This window comes from Doryrhamphus excisus, chromosome 1, assembly GCF_030265055.1.
Source record: "Doryrhamphus excisus isolate RoL2022-K1 chromosome 1, RoL_Dexc_1.0, whole genome shotgun sequence".
Lineage (NCBI taxonomy): Eukaryota > Metazoa > Chordata > Actinopteri > Syngnathiformes > Syngnathidae > Doryrhamphus > Doryrhamphus excisus.
The window spans coordinates 35,055,383-35,076,925 of record NC_080466.1 but is presented as its reverse complement, the minus strand read 5'-3'; the positions used below and the strand labels follow the sequence as shown (position 1 = coordinate 35,076,925).

The following is a 21,543-nucleotide window of genomic DNA, read 5'->3' as shown; positions in this document are numbered from 1 at the left end:
GGCCACGCCTCCTCCTTTTCCTCAGCAGCAGCACGCGCAGGTGAGGTCGGTCGAACTGGATTCACAGGTTTTGTCTGCATGTTTTTTTAAAGACTGTTCATTAAAGCTCCTCACAAGGAACTAGGCGAAGGTTCTTTTAAATTTTTTTTTCTTCCTTCAAGTAAACTGGGCGGAACTTTTCAGCTCATAAACTCCAAAAAAACACTCACATAACCTGGAAAAGGAGGCAAGGAAGCAAGGAAACTTGTCGTGTAGAATCTTCTCCAGTTGGTTTTAAAACGACACAAGATGGTGAGATGAGCTTTACAATGTTCTTTAAATGTTCTTGAGTTCACACAACGGGATGTGTTGGACAACAGGATCGGTACGGAGCCTTGGACCTGGACTTGGAGTGCGATGGAGGAGACGTCTCTGTGAGTGCTAATGAAGCCATTGTATGCCATTTTAAATCAATCACAGTTATCGTGTTAGCAGAGCTTGGACCTAAATACTTTATAAATATATTTGAAATGCGACTTACTACCTTAAAGCGGTGTACCAACAGTACTTTGTGGGATTGTTGACATGCAGCGTGTACTTTAGGGTTGGGCGGATCCATCGAATTAGCGATAATAGTAATACTAATGGTAGTATCAGTATTGGGTCGATACAGTGTGGTGAGATCGATATTTTTTAATTCTCTTTATTTTCTTGTTCTGTGTTTTGTTGTTATATTTATTATATTGTTTAAAAAATCTAAGGTCTTTGAGGCCAAAAGGATAAATAATTTGAACGAAAGCCAATCATAATTATTGTTTTTGTGTACTTATTTAATCTGATTTAATTTATTTTTCCTTAATGATTTTAGGGAATAATTTTATGATGATTTATTGTATTTTCTAGATTTTATTTGTACGATTGTGGCGTTAAATATTTTTTTTAATTGTAATGTTTAATGTGTAATCTAATCTGTAATTTTACAATAATAATGTAATATTATGAGGAGGAAAAATGTCATTTTAGTGGAATAAATTTGAAATATTAAAGAAAAAACACATTATTTAAAAAAAAATGTGTAATATAAGAAGAAAACTAAACAAAGTTGGAAGAAATCGCTGTAACTTTACAAGAAGTCAAAATATTAACAGAAAAAAGTAAAAAAAAAAAAACAACAAATGAAAATGGAAGAAACGGCTGTAATTTTAGGAGAATAAAGACAAAATATTAAGAAAAATTGTAATTATGTAATTTTTGTAGCCTAGAGTTCAAATATTAAAGGAAAGTATTTTTTCCAAAGTCGTAATAGTATGAAAAACAGAACAATTAATAAAGTTGTAATTTTTGAGAAATTGGCTGTGGAAAAAAGTTATTTAATTTTTGAAACAACAATGGTAATTTTTAAGTCAAAATAATAAGCGAAAAAATCATACGCTAAAAAGAAAAAGGTCGCAATTTTACAGAATAAATTTGTAACATTATGAGAAACAAATGTGGAAAAAGTATTTGGAAAATTAGTATGTTTTGTGTTTCTATTTCTATTCAGCAATACTGACTCTGAATTTACTTGATATAGGATTGATACCACAATTTTGACAGTATCGCCCAAACCTCTTGCCCATCAACAGAATGTGCTGACCAGCACATGTGCCTCACTGGGCTTTTCCTGAATTCCACAGGCTCAGAATGTGCTGTCACCCCCCCCCCCCCCCCTTTGCTAATCATACCATCATGCCAGATGATTCATTTGTTTTGGGTCAAACACATGCAGTCCGCAGTACACTACAAATACCTACCTTCCTGATGAAAAAAAACACATTTTATAGGTAGTCTCTTTGGACAAGGAAATGACAGGTAAGTTGCTCCTTGTGGAACAAATAGCAAAGTAACATGGTCAGGACTTCTGAAAAATAGCCTGAAAAAATAAACAAAAAGAAATTACACATGTGAAGTGCATTTGACATTGTAAAAAATAGTAATTGTGAAATAGTAAAAATAATATGCCAAATAAAATTAAAAAAAAATGTTCTGTCTTCATTCAGTCAAAGGCGGCGTTGTTCGGGGGCATGTTCAAGAAATCCTCCAAGTCTACAGAGCCATCAGCCCAAGCGCAGGTAGCGTGTTAATTAATTAATAATCAAAAGAATTGATCGGTGGTCAGTTTTCCTCATATAATTTGTTTTTGCAAACAACAGGACAACCTGTCAATCAGCAGTGATCTGTCAAAAAGCAGCGACAGTCTCAACGACAATGCAAAGGTCAGTCTTCATTCACTTTGTAAATGACATTTTTTTAACCGTCTCGACGCCAGCCTCAATAATAAACATTGTTACATTAATATTTCAAAATTGCGCTTTTTTATTGCTGTCAAAACAGAACTTTTGATACCATATCTTATCATATTTGTACAGTGTACATAGAAGCAATGCTTGAATGGTGTGAAATGATCTGAATAGATCAGAGATATAAATCATTTTTACGTTCAAAATGGCAAATAAATACAGTGAAGAAAAGAAGTATTTGAACACCCTGCTATTTTGCTATTTCTCCCACTTAGAAATCATGGAGGGGTCTGAAATTTTCATCGTAGGTGCATGTCCACTGTGAGAGAGATAAACTAAAAAGAAAAATCCAGAAATCACAATGCATGATTTTTTAACAATTTATTTGTGTGATACAGCTGCAAATAAGTATTTGAACACCTGAGAAAATGAATGTTAATATTTGGTACAGTAGCCTTTGTTTGCTATTACAGAGGTCAAACGTTTCCTGTAGTTTTTCACCAGGTTTGCACACACTGCAGGAGGGATCTTGGCCCACTCCTCCACACAGATCTTCTCTAGATCAGTCAGGTTTCTGGGCTGTCGCTGAGAAACACGGAGTTTGAGCTCCCTCCAAAGATTTTCGATTGGGTTCAGGTCTGGAGACTGGCTGGGCCATGCTAGAACCTTGATATGCTTCTTACGGAGCCACTCCTTGGTTTTCCTGGCTGTGTGCTTCGGGTCGTTGTCGTGTTGGAAGACCCAGCCACGACCCATCTTCAATGCTCTGACAGAGGGAAGGAGGTTGTTCCCCAAAATCTCACAATACACGGCCCCAGTCATCCTCTCTTTAATGCAGTGCACTCGTCCTGTCCCATGTGCAGAAAAACACCCCCAAAGCATGATGCTACCACCCCCATGCTTCACAGTAGGGATGGTGTTCTTCGGATTGTACTCTTCATTCTTCTTCCTCCAAACACGCTTATTGGAATTATGACCAAAAAGTTCTATTTTGGTCTCATCTGACCATAAAACTTTCTCCCATGACTCCTCTGTATCATCCAAATGGTCATATGCAAACTTAAGACGGGCCTTGACATGTGCTGGTTTAAGCAGGGGAACCTTTCGTGCCATGCATGATTTCACATCATGACGTCTTAGTGTATTACCTACAGTAACCTTGGAAACGGTGGTCCCAGCTCTTTTCAGGTCATTGACCAAGTCCTGTCGTGTAGTTCTGGGCTGATTCCTCACCTTTCTTAGAATCATTGAGACCCCACGAGGTGATATCTTGCATGGGGCTCCACTCCGATTGAGATTGACCGTCATGTTTAGCTTCTTCCATTTTCTAATGATAGCTCCAACAGTGGACCTTTTTTCACCAAGCTGCTTGGTAATTGCTCCGTAGCCCTTTCCAGCCTTGTGGAGGTGTACAATTTTGTCTCTGGTGTCTTTGGACAGCTCTTTGGTCTTCGCCATGTTACAAGTTAAAGTCTTACTGATTGTATGGGGTGGACAGGTGTCTTTATGCAGCTAACGACCTCAAACAGGTGCATCTGATTCAGGATGATACATGGAGTGCAGGTGGACTTCTAATGGGCAGACTAACAGGTCTTTCAGGGTCAGAATTCTAGATGATACACAGGTGTTCAAATACTTATTTGCAGCTGTATCACACAAATAAATTGTTAAAAAATCATGCATTGTGATTTCTGGATTTTTCTTTTTAGTTTATCTCTCTCACAGTGGACATGCACCTACGATGAAAATTTCAGACCCCTCCATGATTTCTAAGTGGGAGAAATAGCAAAATAGCAGGGTGTTCAAATACTTATTTTCTTCACTGTAAATATCAACAAGATTAAAAGACATCAAATAAATGTTATTAATTAATATTGTAGGAAAAAGGTGGCATGTTTAAAGGAATGTTCAAGAAGAATAAATCGTCCAAGGAGGCACAGCCACACCAGGTTTGTTGTGTTCTTAAAAACATTTTATGCATATTCATCATCATTCTTCATATTTTTTCATATTTTAACAATCCGGTTGTTTTCTTAGGTGATGCTCTCGCAGCAAAATCCCGAACTTTCAGCCAGCAACGACAGCTTGGACAGCAAATCCTCCAAGGTGAGGGCTCACACAGTTAGCTCGCTCATGTTAGCCTGTGACGCTAATATCCAGTGTTCACGCAGGACAAACCAGGCGTGTTTGGCACGCGAAAACGACCTCACAAACCGGGACACACCCGCAGGCCCTCGCAGGTGATGCACTATCTAGAAATCACATTTAATATACATTATGTGTCACATGCTAAAGGGAAAATATCATCTTGTGATCCTCCTAGGATCTTCTGGACATTGATTTTTCCGCTAGTAACAACAATGGGACAGAGAGCACCAAGGTGGGCATGAATGGAACAATAACACCTTAGCACACCTCTGAATCAATTAATTTATGAATTATTGATCGTTCATGAAATAACACTCTATAAAAATTCAAATCTCATTTGTCAACACATAGCTTCCCACAATCTATTACAGGTGGTAGGTTAGGGGCGACGTAATGACATCATCGTCTGTTATGCATGATTGGCCATGATGCATTTGCCAATGTCATTGTTATGGATGCAAACAGGTGATTAAAAACTAAAAGCAAACTGTGTTCTTTATCTGAACACGCACACGAAAACAAGCATATTGACTTTGTTTGGCTTGAAATAATCTACCAAAATAAATGAGTAGCTCTTAATAATAAATAATAATACATTTTATTTGTATGGCGCTTTTCAAAACACTCAAAGACACTTTATAGAAAATGTTTTGTTGTTATAATTATTATATTGTTTAAAAACTCAAAGGTCTTTGAGGCCAAAAGGAGAAATAATTTGAACGAAAGCCAATCATAATTATTGCTTTTGCGTACTTATTTAATCTGATTTAATTTATTTTTCTGTAATGATTTTAGGGAATAATTTTATGATTATTTCTTGTATTTTATAGATTTTATTTGTACGATTGTTGCGTTAAATATTTTTTTAAAAATTGTAATATTTAATGTGTAATCTAGTCTGTAATTTTACAATAATAATGTAATATTATGAGGAGGACAATGTCATTTTAGTGGAATAAATTTGAACTATTAAAGAAAAAACACATTATTTTTTAAAAATGTGTAATATAAGAAACAAACTAAACAAAGTTGGAAGAAATTGCTATAACTTTACAAGAATAAAGTCAAAATATTAACAGAAAAAAGTAAACAAAAACAACAAATTAAAATGGAAGAAAAGGCTGTAATTTTAGCAGAATAAAGACAAAATATTGAGAAAAATTGTAATTGTGTAATTTTATGTGGTGTTACACACAGTCCTATTATGTGTTTATGAGCAAGAGTGAAGAAATGTATTTGTGGCGGGCCACCACAGATACTAAATGAATGTATAGGAAGCAGCTCAATAATTTAAATATTTTATATTTTTCCTTCCCAGGAGAGCAGCAACATGTTTAGTGGGATTTTTAAGAAATCTCCAAAAAGAGCCCAATCCCAGGTGAGACATGTGCCATCTTTCTCAACAACATGAGCAATAATAATGTTGTCCTTTTTAGGATGATTTGTCAGAGAGCAGCGATCTGTCAGGAGGCAACAACGGCCTCTCCGTGAACAACAACGCGACAAAGGTAGAGATTCCATTGGACATCACATGGGAACATTAGCGACTAATGCACGCTCTTTCCCAGGAGGCAACTGGCATGTTCAGTGGAATGTTTAAAAAGTCACCAAAGCCTTTAAAGGAAAGGACTAAATCTCAGGTGAGTAGCAGTAGATTTCGTAGTTTTGATATTTTAATAATAAAAATGAGACAATTCTAGGACTCCTTGTAGTCAGCACTGACTCTGTTTAGGACAAAGTCCTACTTTAATTAGACTAGCCTAATTAGATCAGCACTCCTAGGACTCTGAGTGTAGAAATGACTATATTTTAGAACAGTATAGTGACATTGTTTGAGTTTTTAAGAGAATTTCATGACTTTCTTGGTCTTAAATGCAAAGCAGACTAGGAGTGTGACAATATTTCGATATCGATTATCAATATGCGTCTGACGATTGTCGATAAGTTTTGATTTACGTACATTCGCTATGAACTGCTTTACTCATGAACTCCTTTTGTTAAGTCCTTGGCGGTCCGCAAGGGGCAAAGTGTCATTTAGGACCGTCTGATAGTTTTACCACAATTTTGGCCTGTTAGCTAGCTGATTTTCAAGACTATTCTATGACCTTTTTTAACAGATTCAGGACAATTCCAGTCTTGAGTGTAACACATACTTCATACTATGTTTTTTTTAATCACATTTAGTGATTTATAAAACAACACTTTGACAATTTGACAATAGACGATAAACTCAAATTTCTGGCTCGTTTGATCTTCAATGTAACACAGACTGTGTTTCCCACAGGGCTGTAATCTATTTGTGGCAGCAGAGGGCTGAATAATGTAATTGAATTACATTTTCAGAATTGACCGTAGGGCTGCACGGTGGTTGAGTGGTTAGCGTGCAGACCTCACAGCTAGGAGACCCGAGTTCAATCCCACCCTCGGCCATCTCTGTGTGGAGTTTGCATGTTCTCCCCGTGCATCCCAGCTGTCTTCGGGCAAGAGGCGGGGTACACCCTGGACTGGTGGCCAGCCAATCACAGGGCACATATAGACAAACAACCATTCACACTCACATTCATATCTATGGACAACTTGGAGTCGCCAATTAACCTAGCATGTTTTTGGAATGTGGGAGGAAACCCACGCATGCACGGGGAGAACATGCATACTCCACACAGAGATGGCCGGGGGTGGGATTGAACTCGGGTCTCCATGCTGTGAGGTCTGCACGCTAACCACTGGACTGCCGTGCCGCCCTAATTAAATATTTGTCAAATTAAATATTTATTCAAACACTTGGCGGAGCGGATGTGGCCCCTGGGCCGTAGTTTGCCCACCCCTGCCATAAAACATCTTAATGATGCCTAACAACTTTGGGAAACGAATAGTTGAACTGGAAGGTGTGTGTCCCATTACATCTGGCGTAAATGTAATTCCGCATTTCAGAAAAAGAAGTGTGAAGTAGTGTGAAGGTCTAGTGTGAAGGTCTGCAACTTTTGGCCTTTTATGTATGAGTCACCAGGTTTGTTATAAAGTGTTTAAGAGTGATGTTTATGAAGTCGCACTATTTGTGGCAGTTCAAGTTTAATAAATAAATGCATATATGGGAAACACTGCTGGCTGTGATTTAGGTCCTTTTTTAGAAGCCTTTTAAAAGAACCATATGGACTTTAACGCAGCACTTGCTTGTGTTGTAGGACAATTTGACAGTGGACACAGAGCTCTCTGCCAGCAGCGACAGTCTTATTGAGAAGCCATCAAAGGTGAGTGTGCCCATATGTACGCTTAGGGATGCACAATTCCACTCAATGGAATTGCTGTGTGTTTTAGTGTGACTTCATTCATTCATTTTCTACCACTTATCCTCACGAGGGTCGTGGGCGTGCTGGAGCCTATCCCGGCTGTCTTTGGGCGAGAGGCGGGGTACACCCTGGACTGGTGGCCAGCCAATCACAGGGCACATATAGACAAACAACCATTCACACTCACATTCATACCTATGGGCAATTTGGAGAGGCCAATTAACCTAGCATGTTTTTGCATGCACGGGGAGAACATGCATATTCCACACAGAGATGGCCGGGGGTGGGATTGAACTCGGGTCTCCATGCTGTGAGGTCTGCGCGCTAACCACTCGACCACCGTGCAGCCCTTTAGTGTGACTTGAGATTGCAATTTTTATTTGTATTTTTTTGCAGTTTTATGCATGCTTATGTCACACATACATTATTTCTACATCGTACATAAACCCTGCATACATCACCATGTCCAGTACACATAATGCATTTTTTAATGATGACAAAGCTTACATCATGAGTTTGTTGTTTGTCAACATGGTTGTGAAAAGGACAAGTCCAAAGGCTCCAAAGAGAACCTCACGGAGAAAGACAAATCCAAACAGGTGACTTAATGGCATGTAGAAGGTTCTGGAACGACCCAATGACGGATGTGAATATTGAAATGAGTCGTGTGCTTTCAGAATGGCTTCAGTGCCATGATGAAGAACGCCTTCTATCCTGACAAGCAGGTACACACGGCCCCCATTTATGATTCTTTTGTATTATTCTCAATGAGTTTACTTCGAGAAGAGTGATGACCATTGTGTGGTCATGTAGGAGAAGGACAAAACAGGCGCTGATGTGGAGGAGACACTGGACAATGGAGATAACAAACAGGTTCTACTCCTTTCTACTTTTTCTACTTTCAAAATTATAAAAATTCACATTGACTGTTTTCTTCTTATTCTCAGAGCAAACTCGCTGGAGCAATGACCAAACTGAATCCATTTAAATCTGCAAACAAAGTACACGGTCACCCTGCAAAAATATTGTTTGAACCACACATTGTTTTCATTGTGTCTCCATCTTGTGTCCAACAGGACAAGCAGAGTGACTCCAGCGATGAAGACACGCCCGCCAGCAGTGACAAGCCCTCCACTCACAAACAGGTGCTGAAACCTTTCCACAGGGTCAAATCTATTGTAGTACGATGCTGTAGAAGACATGAGCTCAAGTAGTTGTGTGTCCTAACCTCCCTCAGAACGCCATGGCGGGAGCCATTTCCAAACTGAACCCTTTCCGTCCTGCAAATAAGGTAACTTTGCTGTTTGATGCCTTTTGGTGATGGTGTTTACTGAGTATGTAACCTTAAAGCGGACCTATTATGCTCATTTTTCGACCATTTATATTTAGTTGTAGAATCCTATAGAGCAGCTACACACAATAACACACATAGAAAACTTTCTGGATTTTGCAGAATCTGCACCTATTCCAGCTGTATTTCCTTGGATTTGTGCTTCCCACCAAAACAGTCTGTTTTAATTTGTTCCACCCATTCACACCCACTCCGCTGTGATTGGTCACATGCTCAAAGTACTTCCTAACTACAACAAACTCCACTTTCTAATATGGTGGGTACAGGCGTCGATAATAAATAAATAATTGAAAAGCTCATGGTTTACTGGCTGGAGACCCCTGCCTTACCACGAAGGAACGTAGCACCACTGGTGCAGTGGAGCTCAGGAGAAGCCGGACGTGACGCAACCTCGCCGGCCTGAGGGATAGTGCTCATTGTCGGACACACTTTTTCGGCTTTGGTGTGGTGGAGCTCAGAAACCGGAATGGAGTGCGCCGCGTGGACGCACAGTGTGTCTGAAATGAATGCACCATTGCCAGCGAGAGCACGCTGCTCCTGGCTCCAGCAACAGTTTGGCGGTTTCAGTTTCACATTCATGTTCACAAAAATAGTCCCTTGAGAAATGCCGTGGAATCACCAAATACAGTAACTTCTGTCTGGGCTTGTTTCGTAAATCGAGTATCAGAGCTTGGGGGAGGGTGGAGAGCATATCTGGCTTACAGCTCCGCCCACATAAGGAAGTCCACCCCTCTGTGACATCACAAAGGGGCAGAGGGTTTCCACCAAGTGGAAAAAGCATAATAGGGCTCCGTTAATATTGACATATATAGTCATAAAGGTGGTAAGTGTGAAATCACGACCTCATGGATTGGAACTATTTTGGAACAATTTTAGGATATTTGTGAAAGTTTTAGGACAATTTGGGGACATTTTTATGGTCTTGGAGACAACCCTAACTGACCTTTAGGACAATGTCAGGACATTTTGTCATTCATTCATTCATTCATTTTCTACCGCTTTTCCACATGAGGGTTGCGGGGGTGCTGGAGCCTATCCCAGCTGTCTTTGGGCGAGAGGCAGGGTACACCCTGGACTGGTGGCCAGCCAATCACAGGGCACATATAGTAGACAAACAACCATTCACACTCACATTCATACCTACCCCCGCAGGGTTGCGCAGGGTTGCGGGGGTGCTGGAGCCTATCCCAGCTGTCTTTGGGCGAGAGGCAGGGTACACCCTGGACTGGTCGCCAGCCAATCACAGGGCACATTTTGTCGTTAATATAGGGATCTCCAATGAGATCACATAACTATATTTCCTGTTTAGTCTCATGGGAACAGGCCAGCCAGAAGTCTATCGAGGTTTGAACGCCATAGAACTGGGAAGCAACAAGGTCATGGGGACATGAACTTGATTAGTGAGGTTAAAACCAAACATTTGAAACGTTTTTATGTATCTTTTATGGTCCTTTGCATTTCACAGCCAATACCGATACGAACTACCAAGTAACATTGAAAGAACTACTGGTTTTAAGCGATGTCATTTCTGTGATGACAAGATCAGCATGCTGGTGACCACAACATTCAAGCAATCCTCAAACTTTTCAGTATTTTCTGTATTGGAGCACTATGGGGTTTTAATAGAGGGGTGGAAATTTGCTGACATTTACTTTGACATTGACTTTCCTTCTTTGCACAGAAAGACACAGAGGACACAGAGACACTCAAAGAACCTGAGAAACAAATGGAGGGCAAACCAAAAGCTGTAAGCCAGTTTTCAACAATCAAGAATAGCCCACACACATTTCTTCGGCCCTTTTAAAACATTCATATGTTGTTTTATATCCTTCTTAGCTCAAACCCACCGTTGACAGAGAGAGGAAACAGAGAAGTGAAACGCCGCCACTTGCACGTCGACCCGCCCAAGAGGTTTGGCACATTTTGCTTTTACTTGGTGCTTTTGTGTGGCGACACACATCTTTTGTGTAACTTTATATCATCGACATGTCCTCACAGGAAAAGAGCGGGACGCAAACAGAGGACAAAGTCAAGACAAAAGCATCTGAGGACGCTCAGGTACTGACTCTTGTCTTGCTTGCTTGTTGTGTTAAAGGTCCCATATTATAGTATTTTTAACTATTAATTGAATAAGTGTTAGACGTCACACTGTAGTGTATTGGAAGTGTGTTAGCCTTGATGCTAGATTCTTGAACAGAGTGTGTGTCTCCCAAGAAGTGCTGTATTTTATCCATTCCCAGCTGTCTTCGGGAGACAGGCAGGACTCGTGGCCAGCCAATCACAGGGCACATATAGACAAACAACCATTCACACTCACATTCATACCTATGGACAATTTGGAGTCACCATTTAGCCTAACATGTTTTTGGAAAAAGAGGTGAGGAAACCCACACATGCACGGGGAGAACATACAAACTCCACACAGAGATGGCCGAGGGTGGAATTGAACTCGGGTCTCCTAGCTGTGAGGTCTACACGCTAACTACCGTATTTTCCGCACTATAAGGCGCACCTAAAATTTGATTTTTTTTTAAAAAGCTGACAATGCGCCTTATAATCCGGTGCGCCTTATACGTATATGGATCAATACTGAGCCGCGACAGGTCTCGCAACTTACGGTAAGCAGCCACCGACTCCATTTTTCCCGTAGAAGAAGAAGTGCGCTGTGCATACTGGGAAATATTAAACAACGATTCACTTTAATTTGTGCGTTTGTATAAAGACCCTGAAATGGCTCCTATTAAGAGACACGCTTACAACGCAGAGTTTAAACTCAAGGCGATCAGTCCCGCAGTAGAACACGGAAATAGAGCAGCAGCAAGAGAGTTTAACATTAATGAATCGATGGTGCGGAAGTGGAGGAAGCATGAGGATGAGCTGCGCCAAGTAAAGAAGACTAAACAAAGTTTCCGTGGCAATAAAGCGAGATGGCTTTACCTCAGAGAAAATAATAAAACAGCTGTTTATTCATTTTGGGAGTGAATGGAGTTGTGGAAAGCTTGTTTGTTCTCTATTAATAAAGTTTGACTGACCTATCTGACTGTTTTGTTGACATTCCCTTTAGCGCGGCACCATCTAATGGTTGCATAACGTAACTACAGCCTCTACTGTAGCGCCTTATAATGCGGTGCGCCTTATGTATGGAAAAAGTTTTAAAATATATCATTCATTGAAGGTGCGCCTTATAACACGGTGCGCCGTATAGTGCGGAAAATACGGTACTAGACCGCTGTGCAGCCCCGTATTTTATCTACTTTTTACATATACACTGGAACTTGGGTTAACGTCAAATTTATGCCAAAGCCATATTAATACACTGTGTTCTTAATGTATTGTGCCAATGTATTATCTAATAGTATTTTTATCACAAGACATGTTAGCATCCTTAGCTTACTAACAAAATGGCAACCGTAGTCGGAAATCACCTGTCACACGTCTATGATGTTATCAGCCGTTTACACTCCAACATGTTAACACAAAGCCCTTTTTAAAATACTTTTACATGCATAAAACCGTAAATGTAAATGCATACATATTACAAAAGGAATGGATAACTGAACATTTAAGGTTACTTTTATCTCTACTGAAGTTTACGTGACTCTTCCCAAAGACAAGATTTAGCAGTGAGACGCCACATGGACGCCATCTTTTCTATAATTCAGTGAAGTTTCTCACCCTCTTTAGCAAAATGCTGACATGTTGGTTATTGGGGTGAGAAACACTGAATTCTAAAACAAAAACTATTAAAATGTGTTTTGTGTTAATATTTTTGTTGGACCTTCTGGAATTAATTACGCTAATCGAGGCTCTAGTGTAAACTATAATTTTGCACTTTTCAATGTATACCATCGGTGCATTCTTTTTCTATGCCACTTATTACTTTGCAATGTAATAGATGCCTTATGTCACATACAGCAACATAACATTAATGAGTGGGAAGGACCCAGAGTAGCATCGCTATGTTAGCTGCCTTGCTAGTGGAGCAAAGTAGCGACAAAGATGATAGTAGATCTGAAACTAGGCCTAGGTCACGTATTACTGTTAGGTCATCGTTAAAATGGCACTTTGACATGATAGAAGTCCTTTTAATACCGTATTGAACAAGTGTGTACTCACACTCTGCAGGCCAACAAGGACTTGATGTCTCAACGGAATGAAGCGCCCAAAGTTCCTCCCAAAAAGCCTTCAGATGAGGTAGGAGAAAACTCTAGTGTGAGATGGGTTGAGCAAAGAGTTTATTGATGTTTGTGTTGCATGAGAAGGTAGGAGGTTCCAAAGAGAAACCCAAAGTCAAACAGGTGATATGCATTTACCGGTATGACTATTATTACCTGATGTGATGTGTCTTTGGGAATGTGATTCTTAAAATGAGTCGTTTGTGCTTTCAGAATGGCTTCAGTGCCATGATGAAGAGTGCCCTCTACTCTGACAAGCAGGTACACTTGTGCTTTTTTTAATTCACTGATAGAACATATTGCAATGGATTGAGGACATTGTGTTGTTTAGGAGAAGGCTGACGCTGATGTTGAGGAAACATCGGACAATGGAGAGAACCAGGCCAGCCACAAACAGGTTCTACTCGTTTGTGCCGCACATTTTTAACAAGTCACTGAACTTTCTCTTAACTTTTTTTTTTTTTTGGTTCATTTTCAGAGCAAATTTGCTGAAGCGATGACCAAGCTGAATCCATTTAAATCTAAAGTAAGAGACTGTCACGATGGTAGTGCTACACGCACTTTAATGGCATATTGTCTTCATTGTGTCCTATCTGATCTGAATCAGGACAAGCAGAGTGACTCCAGTGACGAGGACACCCCCACAGACAGGTCATCCAGCAACAAACAGGTGCTTTTTCCCTGCTATTAAAAGGGGTCATATGTTGGGTTTGTCCGGTAAGATGCTGTCTATGCTCTGTAATATGTGCCAGCTTTCTCATGTGTACGTGTGTACTCACCCCTTGCAGGCTGATAAGGACGTGCTGTCCAGACAGAAAGCCGACAAAGAAGCTCCCAAAGTTCCCTCCCAGAGGCCCTCGCAGGAGGTAGGAGGAGCATCCAGAGATTGGTGTCAAAATAATGTTGTGTGTTAAATGTGCTTCTCTCTGTGCTTCACAATGCACAACGATGAGCGAATTCAAGAAACAATACAAGCAGTTGATGTTTCCTAAATACAAGGATGAAGAGTCTTGAACCAGTCATGATGTGCTATATATATCACTATATTGACACTTACTATGGTACCCATTATGGCATTGTATAGTCATATCACCTCGTACTGAAGTACAAGGTGCATTATTAAACACAAAAAACCTTAAACTATATTATGGAAAGCAGGAAGTGAACAAATGTAACAGATGTAACAATCACAGGGCACATATAGACAACCAACCATTCACACTCACATTCATACCTATGGACAATTTGGAGTGGCCAATTAACCTAGCATGTTTTTGGAATGTGGGAGGAAACCGGAGTACCCGGAGAAAACCCACGCATGCACGGGGAGAACATGGAAACTCCACACAAAGATGGCCAAGGGTGGAACAAAATGTAACAAATGTAACAAAAGTGAACAAATGTAACAGTTAGTGATAGTAAAAGTACCAGATGGAGGGGTAGGATTTAATAAGCTTTGCTTCTTCCTACTCCTTTTGGACATGTGGAACTGTGAACTGATTATGTGATGCACTCAATTGTAATCTGATGCATGTTCAAATCAAATAAAACCATTAACATATCTCTTGGATTCCAGGAGCTGAGGAGCAGAGCCGCCAACCCGCGAGTGCAGAAGAAGCAGGAGAACCAGAAGCAGGTGGCTACGGAGGCTTTGTCATGTGACATTTGAGGGATCGCTGTTTGGTTCAGAGTGTGTCTGATGAGGTTCAATTGACCAACTTACAGAGGCAATCAGACGAGGAGACCCCAAAAGACGACGCCGAGCGCCGAGAGGGGGATGAGGCCAACCCAGAGGGGAGCATACTGGTGAGTGACTTGTCCCAAATATTTTGGTTGTACAACATTGTAGCCTACAAGCACAATAATAAAATGTGAAATTTACTGTTACATTAACACATCAATCAAAAGCCTTTGGAAAGTTTGTATTTTCACTACAACTTTTATTGGATCTCATTAGATTCTGTATCTCATTAAATGGCCATAAAATGAAGATGTTGTTGATCTTTCTATGTGTATTGTGCATTTCTATTTCCCAGGGCCAGAAAAAAACTAAGCGCCACAATCCGTTTATGACACGCGCTGCTGCCAAGGTTTGTCAAGGTTTGACATGCTTTCTTCATCCTAATTATTTAACTTTACTGTTGTCATGTCACACAGCAACAGCAATCAGACAAAGAACTGAAAGACACCGAAGAGAAAGAAGAGGAGTCCACCGAGGAGAAAGAAAAGGAGGATGCCAGTAACAAACCAGAACAGGTCTTTATATGTCATTTAGTGAGAAAACACTTTTCATCATCATCTCATTGTCTTGATTTTGTTTTAAATTTTAGGTTAAAGTCAAGAAGCCAAAGAGGCACAATCCCTTCATGCCCCGTGTCAAGGTGACACACACACACAAGCAAATACCCTAATACCACACCCACCATGTTTGTACATATATAAGGCACACCGGACTCTAAGCCACACATGTCCACGTCATAAAAAGTCATATTGTGGTGCCCACAAGTCTGTGAGGACCAGGCAGCTGACAGAAGCCAGTCGTGAGCTATGATGATAAGATTGTGAACCCATCAGAAATTGCAGCAGGTCATTATTTAAATTTAACAGTCTGACTCACGTTGTCATCTAACAAAGAATGCTAAAACCTTCACATCACAACTTAACACTCAAAAGTATACCTAAGAAATATACAAGACCAATACCAAGTACCAATACGATTTTAAAATACAAAACATATTGTATGTATTCTGGTGGCCCGGCAGCCATTGGCCAATCAAATGCTCTGCTGGATGAAACGCATTATGGGGAAGAAGTTACAATATATATTTTTTAATGTTCTCATATTAATACTTGTCTTGTATGTACAGTATCTTAGGTGTACCTAAGTGTGTGTGTTAAGATGCTGTGTGGTGATTTTAGTGTTGTTTGTAAGATGTCACTGGGGGATCAGACTGTGATGTTGAATAATGCTGCTATATACATTTATAGGTATAGGAGATGTCACAAAATTTGAACATCAAATAGCCGCACTGCTGTATGACGCAAGGTTTAAAGTTTAAGAAAAATGTAGTTATACATGGTAAATTATGAGCATTAGTTTTGTGATTTAACGCGGTGTACATCAGTTTCTAATATTTTGGTTAGCATAACATAACAGTAATATAGCAACAATTGTATAATTGCTACTATATAATTACCACAACTTTGATGTGACCTTCATGGGCCCATTTGTAGACTACTGGGGGGTCCAAGAGCCTAATGTCGTGGCCAGCTGTAGTACAGTGAAGCCTCAGATTTTACCATTAGTTTGTTCCAAAATGTCAGACGAAAACCAAAATAAATTTTTTCCTATCAGAAATAAATCATGAATCCGTTCCAGAAATCCAAAACACAACCACAAACAAATTTTGTCAATAATATTATCGACAATTTATACAGCAAAATTTGTTATTGTGACAGGCCTACACACAATAAAGAAGATTAAAGGATTCCCTGGCTGGTATCTGTCTATATTGCCCCAACTCCTAAGAACCACTGTCCACTCTTCACACAGTCACCAAAGCCTAGATGTTTATTTGGGCACAGATTAGTTAGGTGCACTGTTTGGCCGTATTAAAACTGGGCTCGTTTAAAAACCGAATCCTACGACGACCCAGGTATACGGAAACCGAGGTTTCACTGTATTTAGCTGTCTGTTTCTGAGCTTGTTCTACATTTGCATTCATAGTGTTGTAATATGTTTGTTTGTTGCAGGCCAAAGTGGCGCAGAAGAATGCACAAGATGAAGAGGTTAGGGTACATTTATTTATAAAATTGTTCTAATCTAGTTGTATGGTTTATTGTCAAGAATGTGTACAAACACTGTGTATTCACATCCGGAGGGGGACTTTGCTTTCTTTTTGGTGTTTTTCAGTCTTGTTTTTTTTTAGTCCGCATGGTCTCATAATACAGAGCTATGTACATAGAATACAAACTTTTATTCTGTCACTCAACAAAGATCATTATCTGGTTCCACCCAGTCAGCGCAGCACAATAAACACACCGTCGTATTTGTCATCGGAATTACAAAAGGCCCGTTTCGGTCACCTGGCTTACCCTCTCCCTTGTGTGTAATCATTTGTCTCCGGGGGCGTCGGTTCTATCCCCAGGAGAGAACAAATTTCCCCAACATCTGTTTTTATTCATCTTTTCCACTGCATTCCGACACAAAGCCAAACAGCAGCTTTGGAGGCATGTCAGAGAGATCAGGACGCAATGCGTCCTAACTTGTTTGTCTGCTTCCCTGTTTGAGGACATTCGACTTCTGCAAAAAGACAACAGATGACAGAACACACAAATATTCACTTTTAGCTGTACTTCCTCCTCTTTAGCATCTGTTATTAGCATTGCTTAAAAAAAGACATTTGGTCTCCACGCAGGACAAACCAACAATTATCAATGAGAAATATCTGCTAAGACGTCTTCTGTGTACTCGGGTCTCGTTTTAACTTTAACTTTAACACTCGTGGGGGTTCCACTACAGCACCTCCCCACTTGCCTCCATTGCAATCTGACTGTAACAACCAATAGAGAAACTATATTCCTCCATCGCACCTTTATTGGGATCTGCACCAACATTGGAAAACACATGAAAATGTGGCGACGCAATCTTGTGCATGATTTAATACAATTGTATTTTTTGTTTGTTGTAGAACGAAGGCGGAAACAGGTGTCTGTTTGAGAGACTGGAGGAGTTTCGTATCGACCCATCACAGCCTGAGGACGGACAGGTTGGTTTGCGGACATACACGGACATACTGAACATATTCACATCGCCATGGTGACACCTCATTGACACAATCATCCTTTTTTCTTCCAGGATATGGACGGTCTTATGCAATGGTGGAACACTGTGGAGTGTAAGTCAGAAACGTATAAACTCACTGTACACATTAGGCAACTCCAATAATGATGAAGAGTGCATGAGAAAATGGAAACGTAAAATACAGTAAACCTCGGATATATCGGATTCAATTGTTCCCACTGGTTTTGTCCGATATAAGCGAAATCCGTTATATGCGTATACCGGAAAATGTCCGTTTTACGCATATATCGGATTTATATCCGGTATATGCGTAAATCGGATTTTATCCGTTATGAAAAAGGCACTTCCTTGACTATGTTTCCAATGTACCTGGACGCGCAGGCAACGCTGCAAACGCTGCAAATGACGTCGTATAGCGGCCTGTCACGATTCGGCGAATCGGAGCGCCACGATGCGGCCATCCGATATATGCGAGGGAAATTTAATGGAAATGCATTGGAACGGGACTGGAGATTTTGTCCGAAATAGGCGAAATCCGTTATAAAAAATCTGATATATGCAATGAATTTTTATTGGAAATGCATTACAGAAAAATCGGTTCTTTTTTATCTGTCCGTTGTGAGCGAATTTCCGATATATCCGAGTCCGATATATCCGAGGTTTACTGTATAGCTGTCTTTGACCACAAGTCAGCAACAGAGCCGATGACATGATTATAACAATGTATTTTAAAGCGCATGCAGAGCTCGATAAACCCGCTCGTGATACTTCAAATGCAGCGATGACTCGGGTCATCAAGGTTCAAAGGTCATTCAAAGTGTTCGTCAATCATCCTTTCATGTTTGTTCTCCCACAGCTTGGGAGGACACGCCTCAGGATGAGGACATGACTGAGAAAGAAGAGGCCAAGTAAGTCGTCAACAGGGTAAAGAAAAAGAAAACCGTGAATATTTACCGCCGTGATCTCGTCAGGGCGTTTGCGGTGACGGCGGAGAAGGTGCAGAAGGGCATCCGCGTCTTCAACAAGCTCTTCTCGGAGCGGGCAGAGAGCCTGTGGCAGCACGTCATCGACCTGAACGGCATCGCCGACAGCCTGGACAAGTTCAACAAGAACACCAAGATCGCCCAAATCACCGGTGGCTCCACTAGCGCCATCGGGGGCGTGGCCACCATCGCCGGCCTGGCCTTGGCGCCGGTCACCTTTGGTACCTCTCTGATTGTAACGGCGGTGGGGCTCGGGGTGGCCACGGCAGGCGGGCTCACCTCGGCGGGGGCCGGCATCTCCAACCAGGTGAACAACTCCATGGACCGCAAGAAGGTGGAGAAGATAGTGGAGGACTATCAGGAGAAGATGGTGGACCTCAACAAGTGCCTCAAGTTCATCAAGCAGGGGATTGAGAACCTACGCCGCTTCGACCTCATCAAGATGAAGAACAACGCCTACAACCGTGACTTCCCTGTGCTCAGCACCAGCTTCTACGAGGATGGCGCCATGGCGGGCAAAGCCATCCTCATCAACGCCAACGAGATCATGCGCGTGGTGCAGATCGCCAACGTGGCCGGCAGCACAGCAGCCAGAGCGGTCCAAATCGCCAGCATGGCCACAGGGGTCCTCACAGGGCTCTTCGTGGGCATGGACATCTACTTTGTGGCCAAGGACTCCAAAGAACTGAAAAAGGGCGCCAAGTCCGAGTTTGCCGGAAAGATCAGGGAGGTGGCCACGCAGCTCCACGAGGGCTTGGTGGAGCTCAATGCCATACGGGAGGAGCTGCAGTGCACCACCACGCCGGAGGACGGCGAGGAGGACAACACCGCATCTGATGAGAAGAAGAATGAGTACAACTACGACAGTTCGGAAGAAGATGAAATCGACCGCATTAAAAAAGCCATCAAGAAGGACCTCGACAACAGAGAATATGTGTGATGGAACACCTTGAAGATGGCATGGTATCTACACGTACGTAGAACAAAAATATGGATTATACCAGCTAGAACTGGACTCATTTGTAAACACTTTTAATTCCATATCTTCTGCTGCAATGTATTTCATCCAGAAAAGAAAGAAGAACCAGGCTTTAGGGTGTCTGGTCTTCGGGAATCGACCAAATCTGCTAAAAAGTCATAAAAGGTCAACCTTCCTGCAGGCCTGCGGGGAGCATTTTGCTGCTTGTGTGGTAGACCTTTTAGCAAAGTAACAGTTTTATCATTTATTACACACTTTTATTATTCCAACACTTTCAGAAATGAGTCAATGTGCATTAGATTAACACAAATTGTTGCATTGAGATACATTTAAGTGCCTTTTTATTTTGAATTCGGCATTGATTACCAATCACCTGCTAGCAAGCAAACATTAGCGGTGACACATGGAAACACTCCGTATAACTGCATGTAAATAAATTAATAAATCTATGTAAAAAATATATATATATATATTTTTGAAACATCTTTTTAGTTTAATGTTGATGTAGCAATAAGGCCTTGACATTGTTAGCACTGGATAATAACAATCCTCCATGCTGTGTTTATTTACTGAATTTCCTATTTATTGTATGTCTCTTCTTCTGGGTGGAGCTAATACATTTTTATGTGCAATAAACATGTGTACAATAAAGGCTATGGAATCACTTGTGCCATTTCTCACTGCTGCCGCTGCAAATGTAAGAGATTTCAATGAAGCTGACATTGCGTTTTATTTCTTTATTTTATTCTTTATTCCCAGGAAAGGTTAGAGCGACACACGACTAATTGCTTTTGATGCAATCTCTGCGAATGCAATGTTTAATGCGACATGCTCTACATCGGTTTTCATTAAAGGGAAGATCTTGATACCGATATTACCTGATATCAGTAATGCAATTAATATATATGTACCTTTAACCAGCAATTATTCAATCATTCATTTTCTAACGCTTTTTCCTCACGAGGGTCGCGGGGGGTGCTGGAGCCTATCCCAACTGTCTTTAGGCGAGAGGCGGGGTACACCCTGGACTGGTGGCCAGCCAATCACAGGGCACATATAGACAAACAACCATTCACACTCACATTCATACCTATGGACAATTTTGGAGTGGCCAATTAACCTAGCATGTTTTTGGAATGTGGGAGGAAACCGGAGTACCCGGAGAAAACCCACGCATGCACAGGGAGAACATGCAAACTCCACACTGAGGTCTGTGCACTAACCACTCGACCACAGTGCCGCCCTAACCAGCAATTAGCCACTCTCAATTACAACCAATTCATTTCTGACTCGTTTGGGCCCACATCCTCGATTTCCCGTCACTGTGGACTGACTCTGATCATTTGGGTTTACCTGCATGGGGAAACTGATGAGTCACACCCTCCGAGACGTAAACACAGGTTGGTTAAGCCCCCCCCATCTCTCCCAGGTGAGTCACACACAAAGAAAAGACAACAATAGGTTTCAGGCAAGATCATCAACAGGTAAGATGCTCTCAGTCATTATGGAGGAAACATGACAACGCTACTGAGGTGTTGGCTCCACAGCACTGATCGTT

The 21,543-nt window shown here is 41.0% G+C and overlaps 1 protein-coding gene across 4 annotated transcripts; it reads left to right on the top strand.

Moving 5' to 3' along the window:
• Positions 1-20,657, top strand: LOC131137071 (calponin homology domain-containing protein DDB_G0272472-like). 4 transcript variants are annotated; one of them, XM_058084610.1, is made up of 38 exons: positions 1-291; positions 360-413; positions 2,019-2,090; positions 2,172-2,234; positions 4,139-4,207; positions 4,296-4,364; positions 4,430-4,498; positions 4,582-4,638; positions 5,725-5,784; positions 5,843-5,914; positions 5,975-6,046; positions 7,589-7,655; positions 8,228-8,292; positions 8,371-8,418; positions 8,507-8,566; positions 8,641-8,694; positions 8,770-8,838; positions 8,931-8,984; positions 10,726-10,791; positions 10,881-10,955; positions 11,043-11,102; positions 13,170-13,238; positions 13,307-13,342; positions 13,433-13,480; positions 13,551-13,616; positions 13,698-13,745; positions 13,827-13,889; positions 14,008-14,085; positions 14,796-14,855; positions 14,945-15,025; positions 15,256-15,309; positions 15,380-15,475; positions 15,550-15,600; positions 16,973-17,008; positions 17,911-17,988; positions 18,078-18,117; positions 18,880-18,931; positions 18,995-20,657. In XM_058084610.1, exons 1-38 carry the CDS (start codon positions 289-291, stop codon positions 19,944-19,946), a joined length of 3,186 nt encoding a protein of 1,061 aa, XP_057940593.1. In that variant the 5' UTR covers positions 1-288; the 3' UTR covers positions 19,947-20,657. The 4 variants fall into 4 exon arrangements, with proteins under 4 accessions (XP_057940593.1, XP_057940583.1, XP_057940609.1 ...); XM_058084600.1 differs by having other exon boundaries at positions 2-291; positions 15,377-15,475; positions 18,995-20,656; XM_058084618.1 differs by having other exon boundaries at positions 3-291; positions 7,589-7,654; positions 8,239-8,292; positions 15,377-15,475; positions 18,995-20,656.
• Positions 20,658-21,543: the final 886 nt, after the last annotated feature.

Coding starts and splice junctions, on each gene's coding strand:
- LOC131137071 (XM_058084600.1), top strand. Junction 10,792..10,880: donor TGGAGGGCAAACCAAAAGCT/GTAAGCCAGTTT, acceptor TATCCTTCTTAG/CTCAAACCCACCGTTGACAG. Junction 13,617..13,697: donor ACCAGGCCAGCCACAAACAG/GTTCTACTCGTT, acceptor GTTCATTTTCAG/AGCAAATTTGCTGAAGCGAT.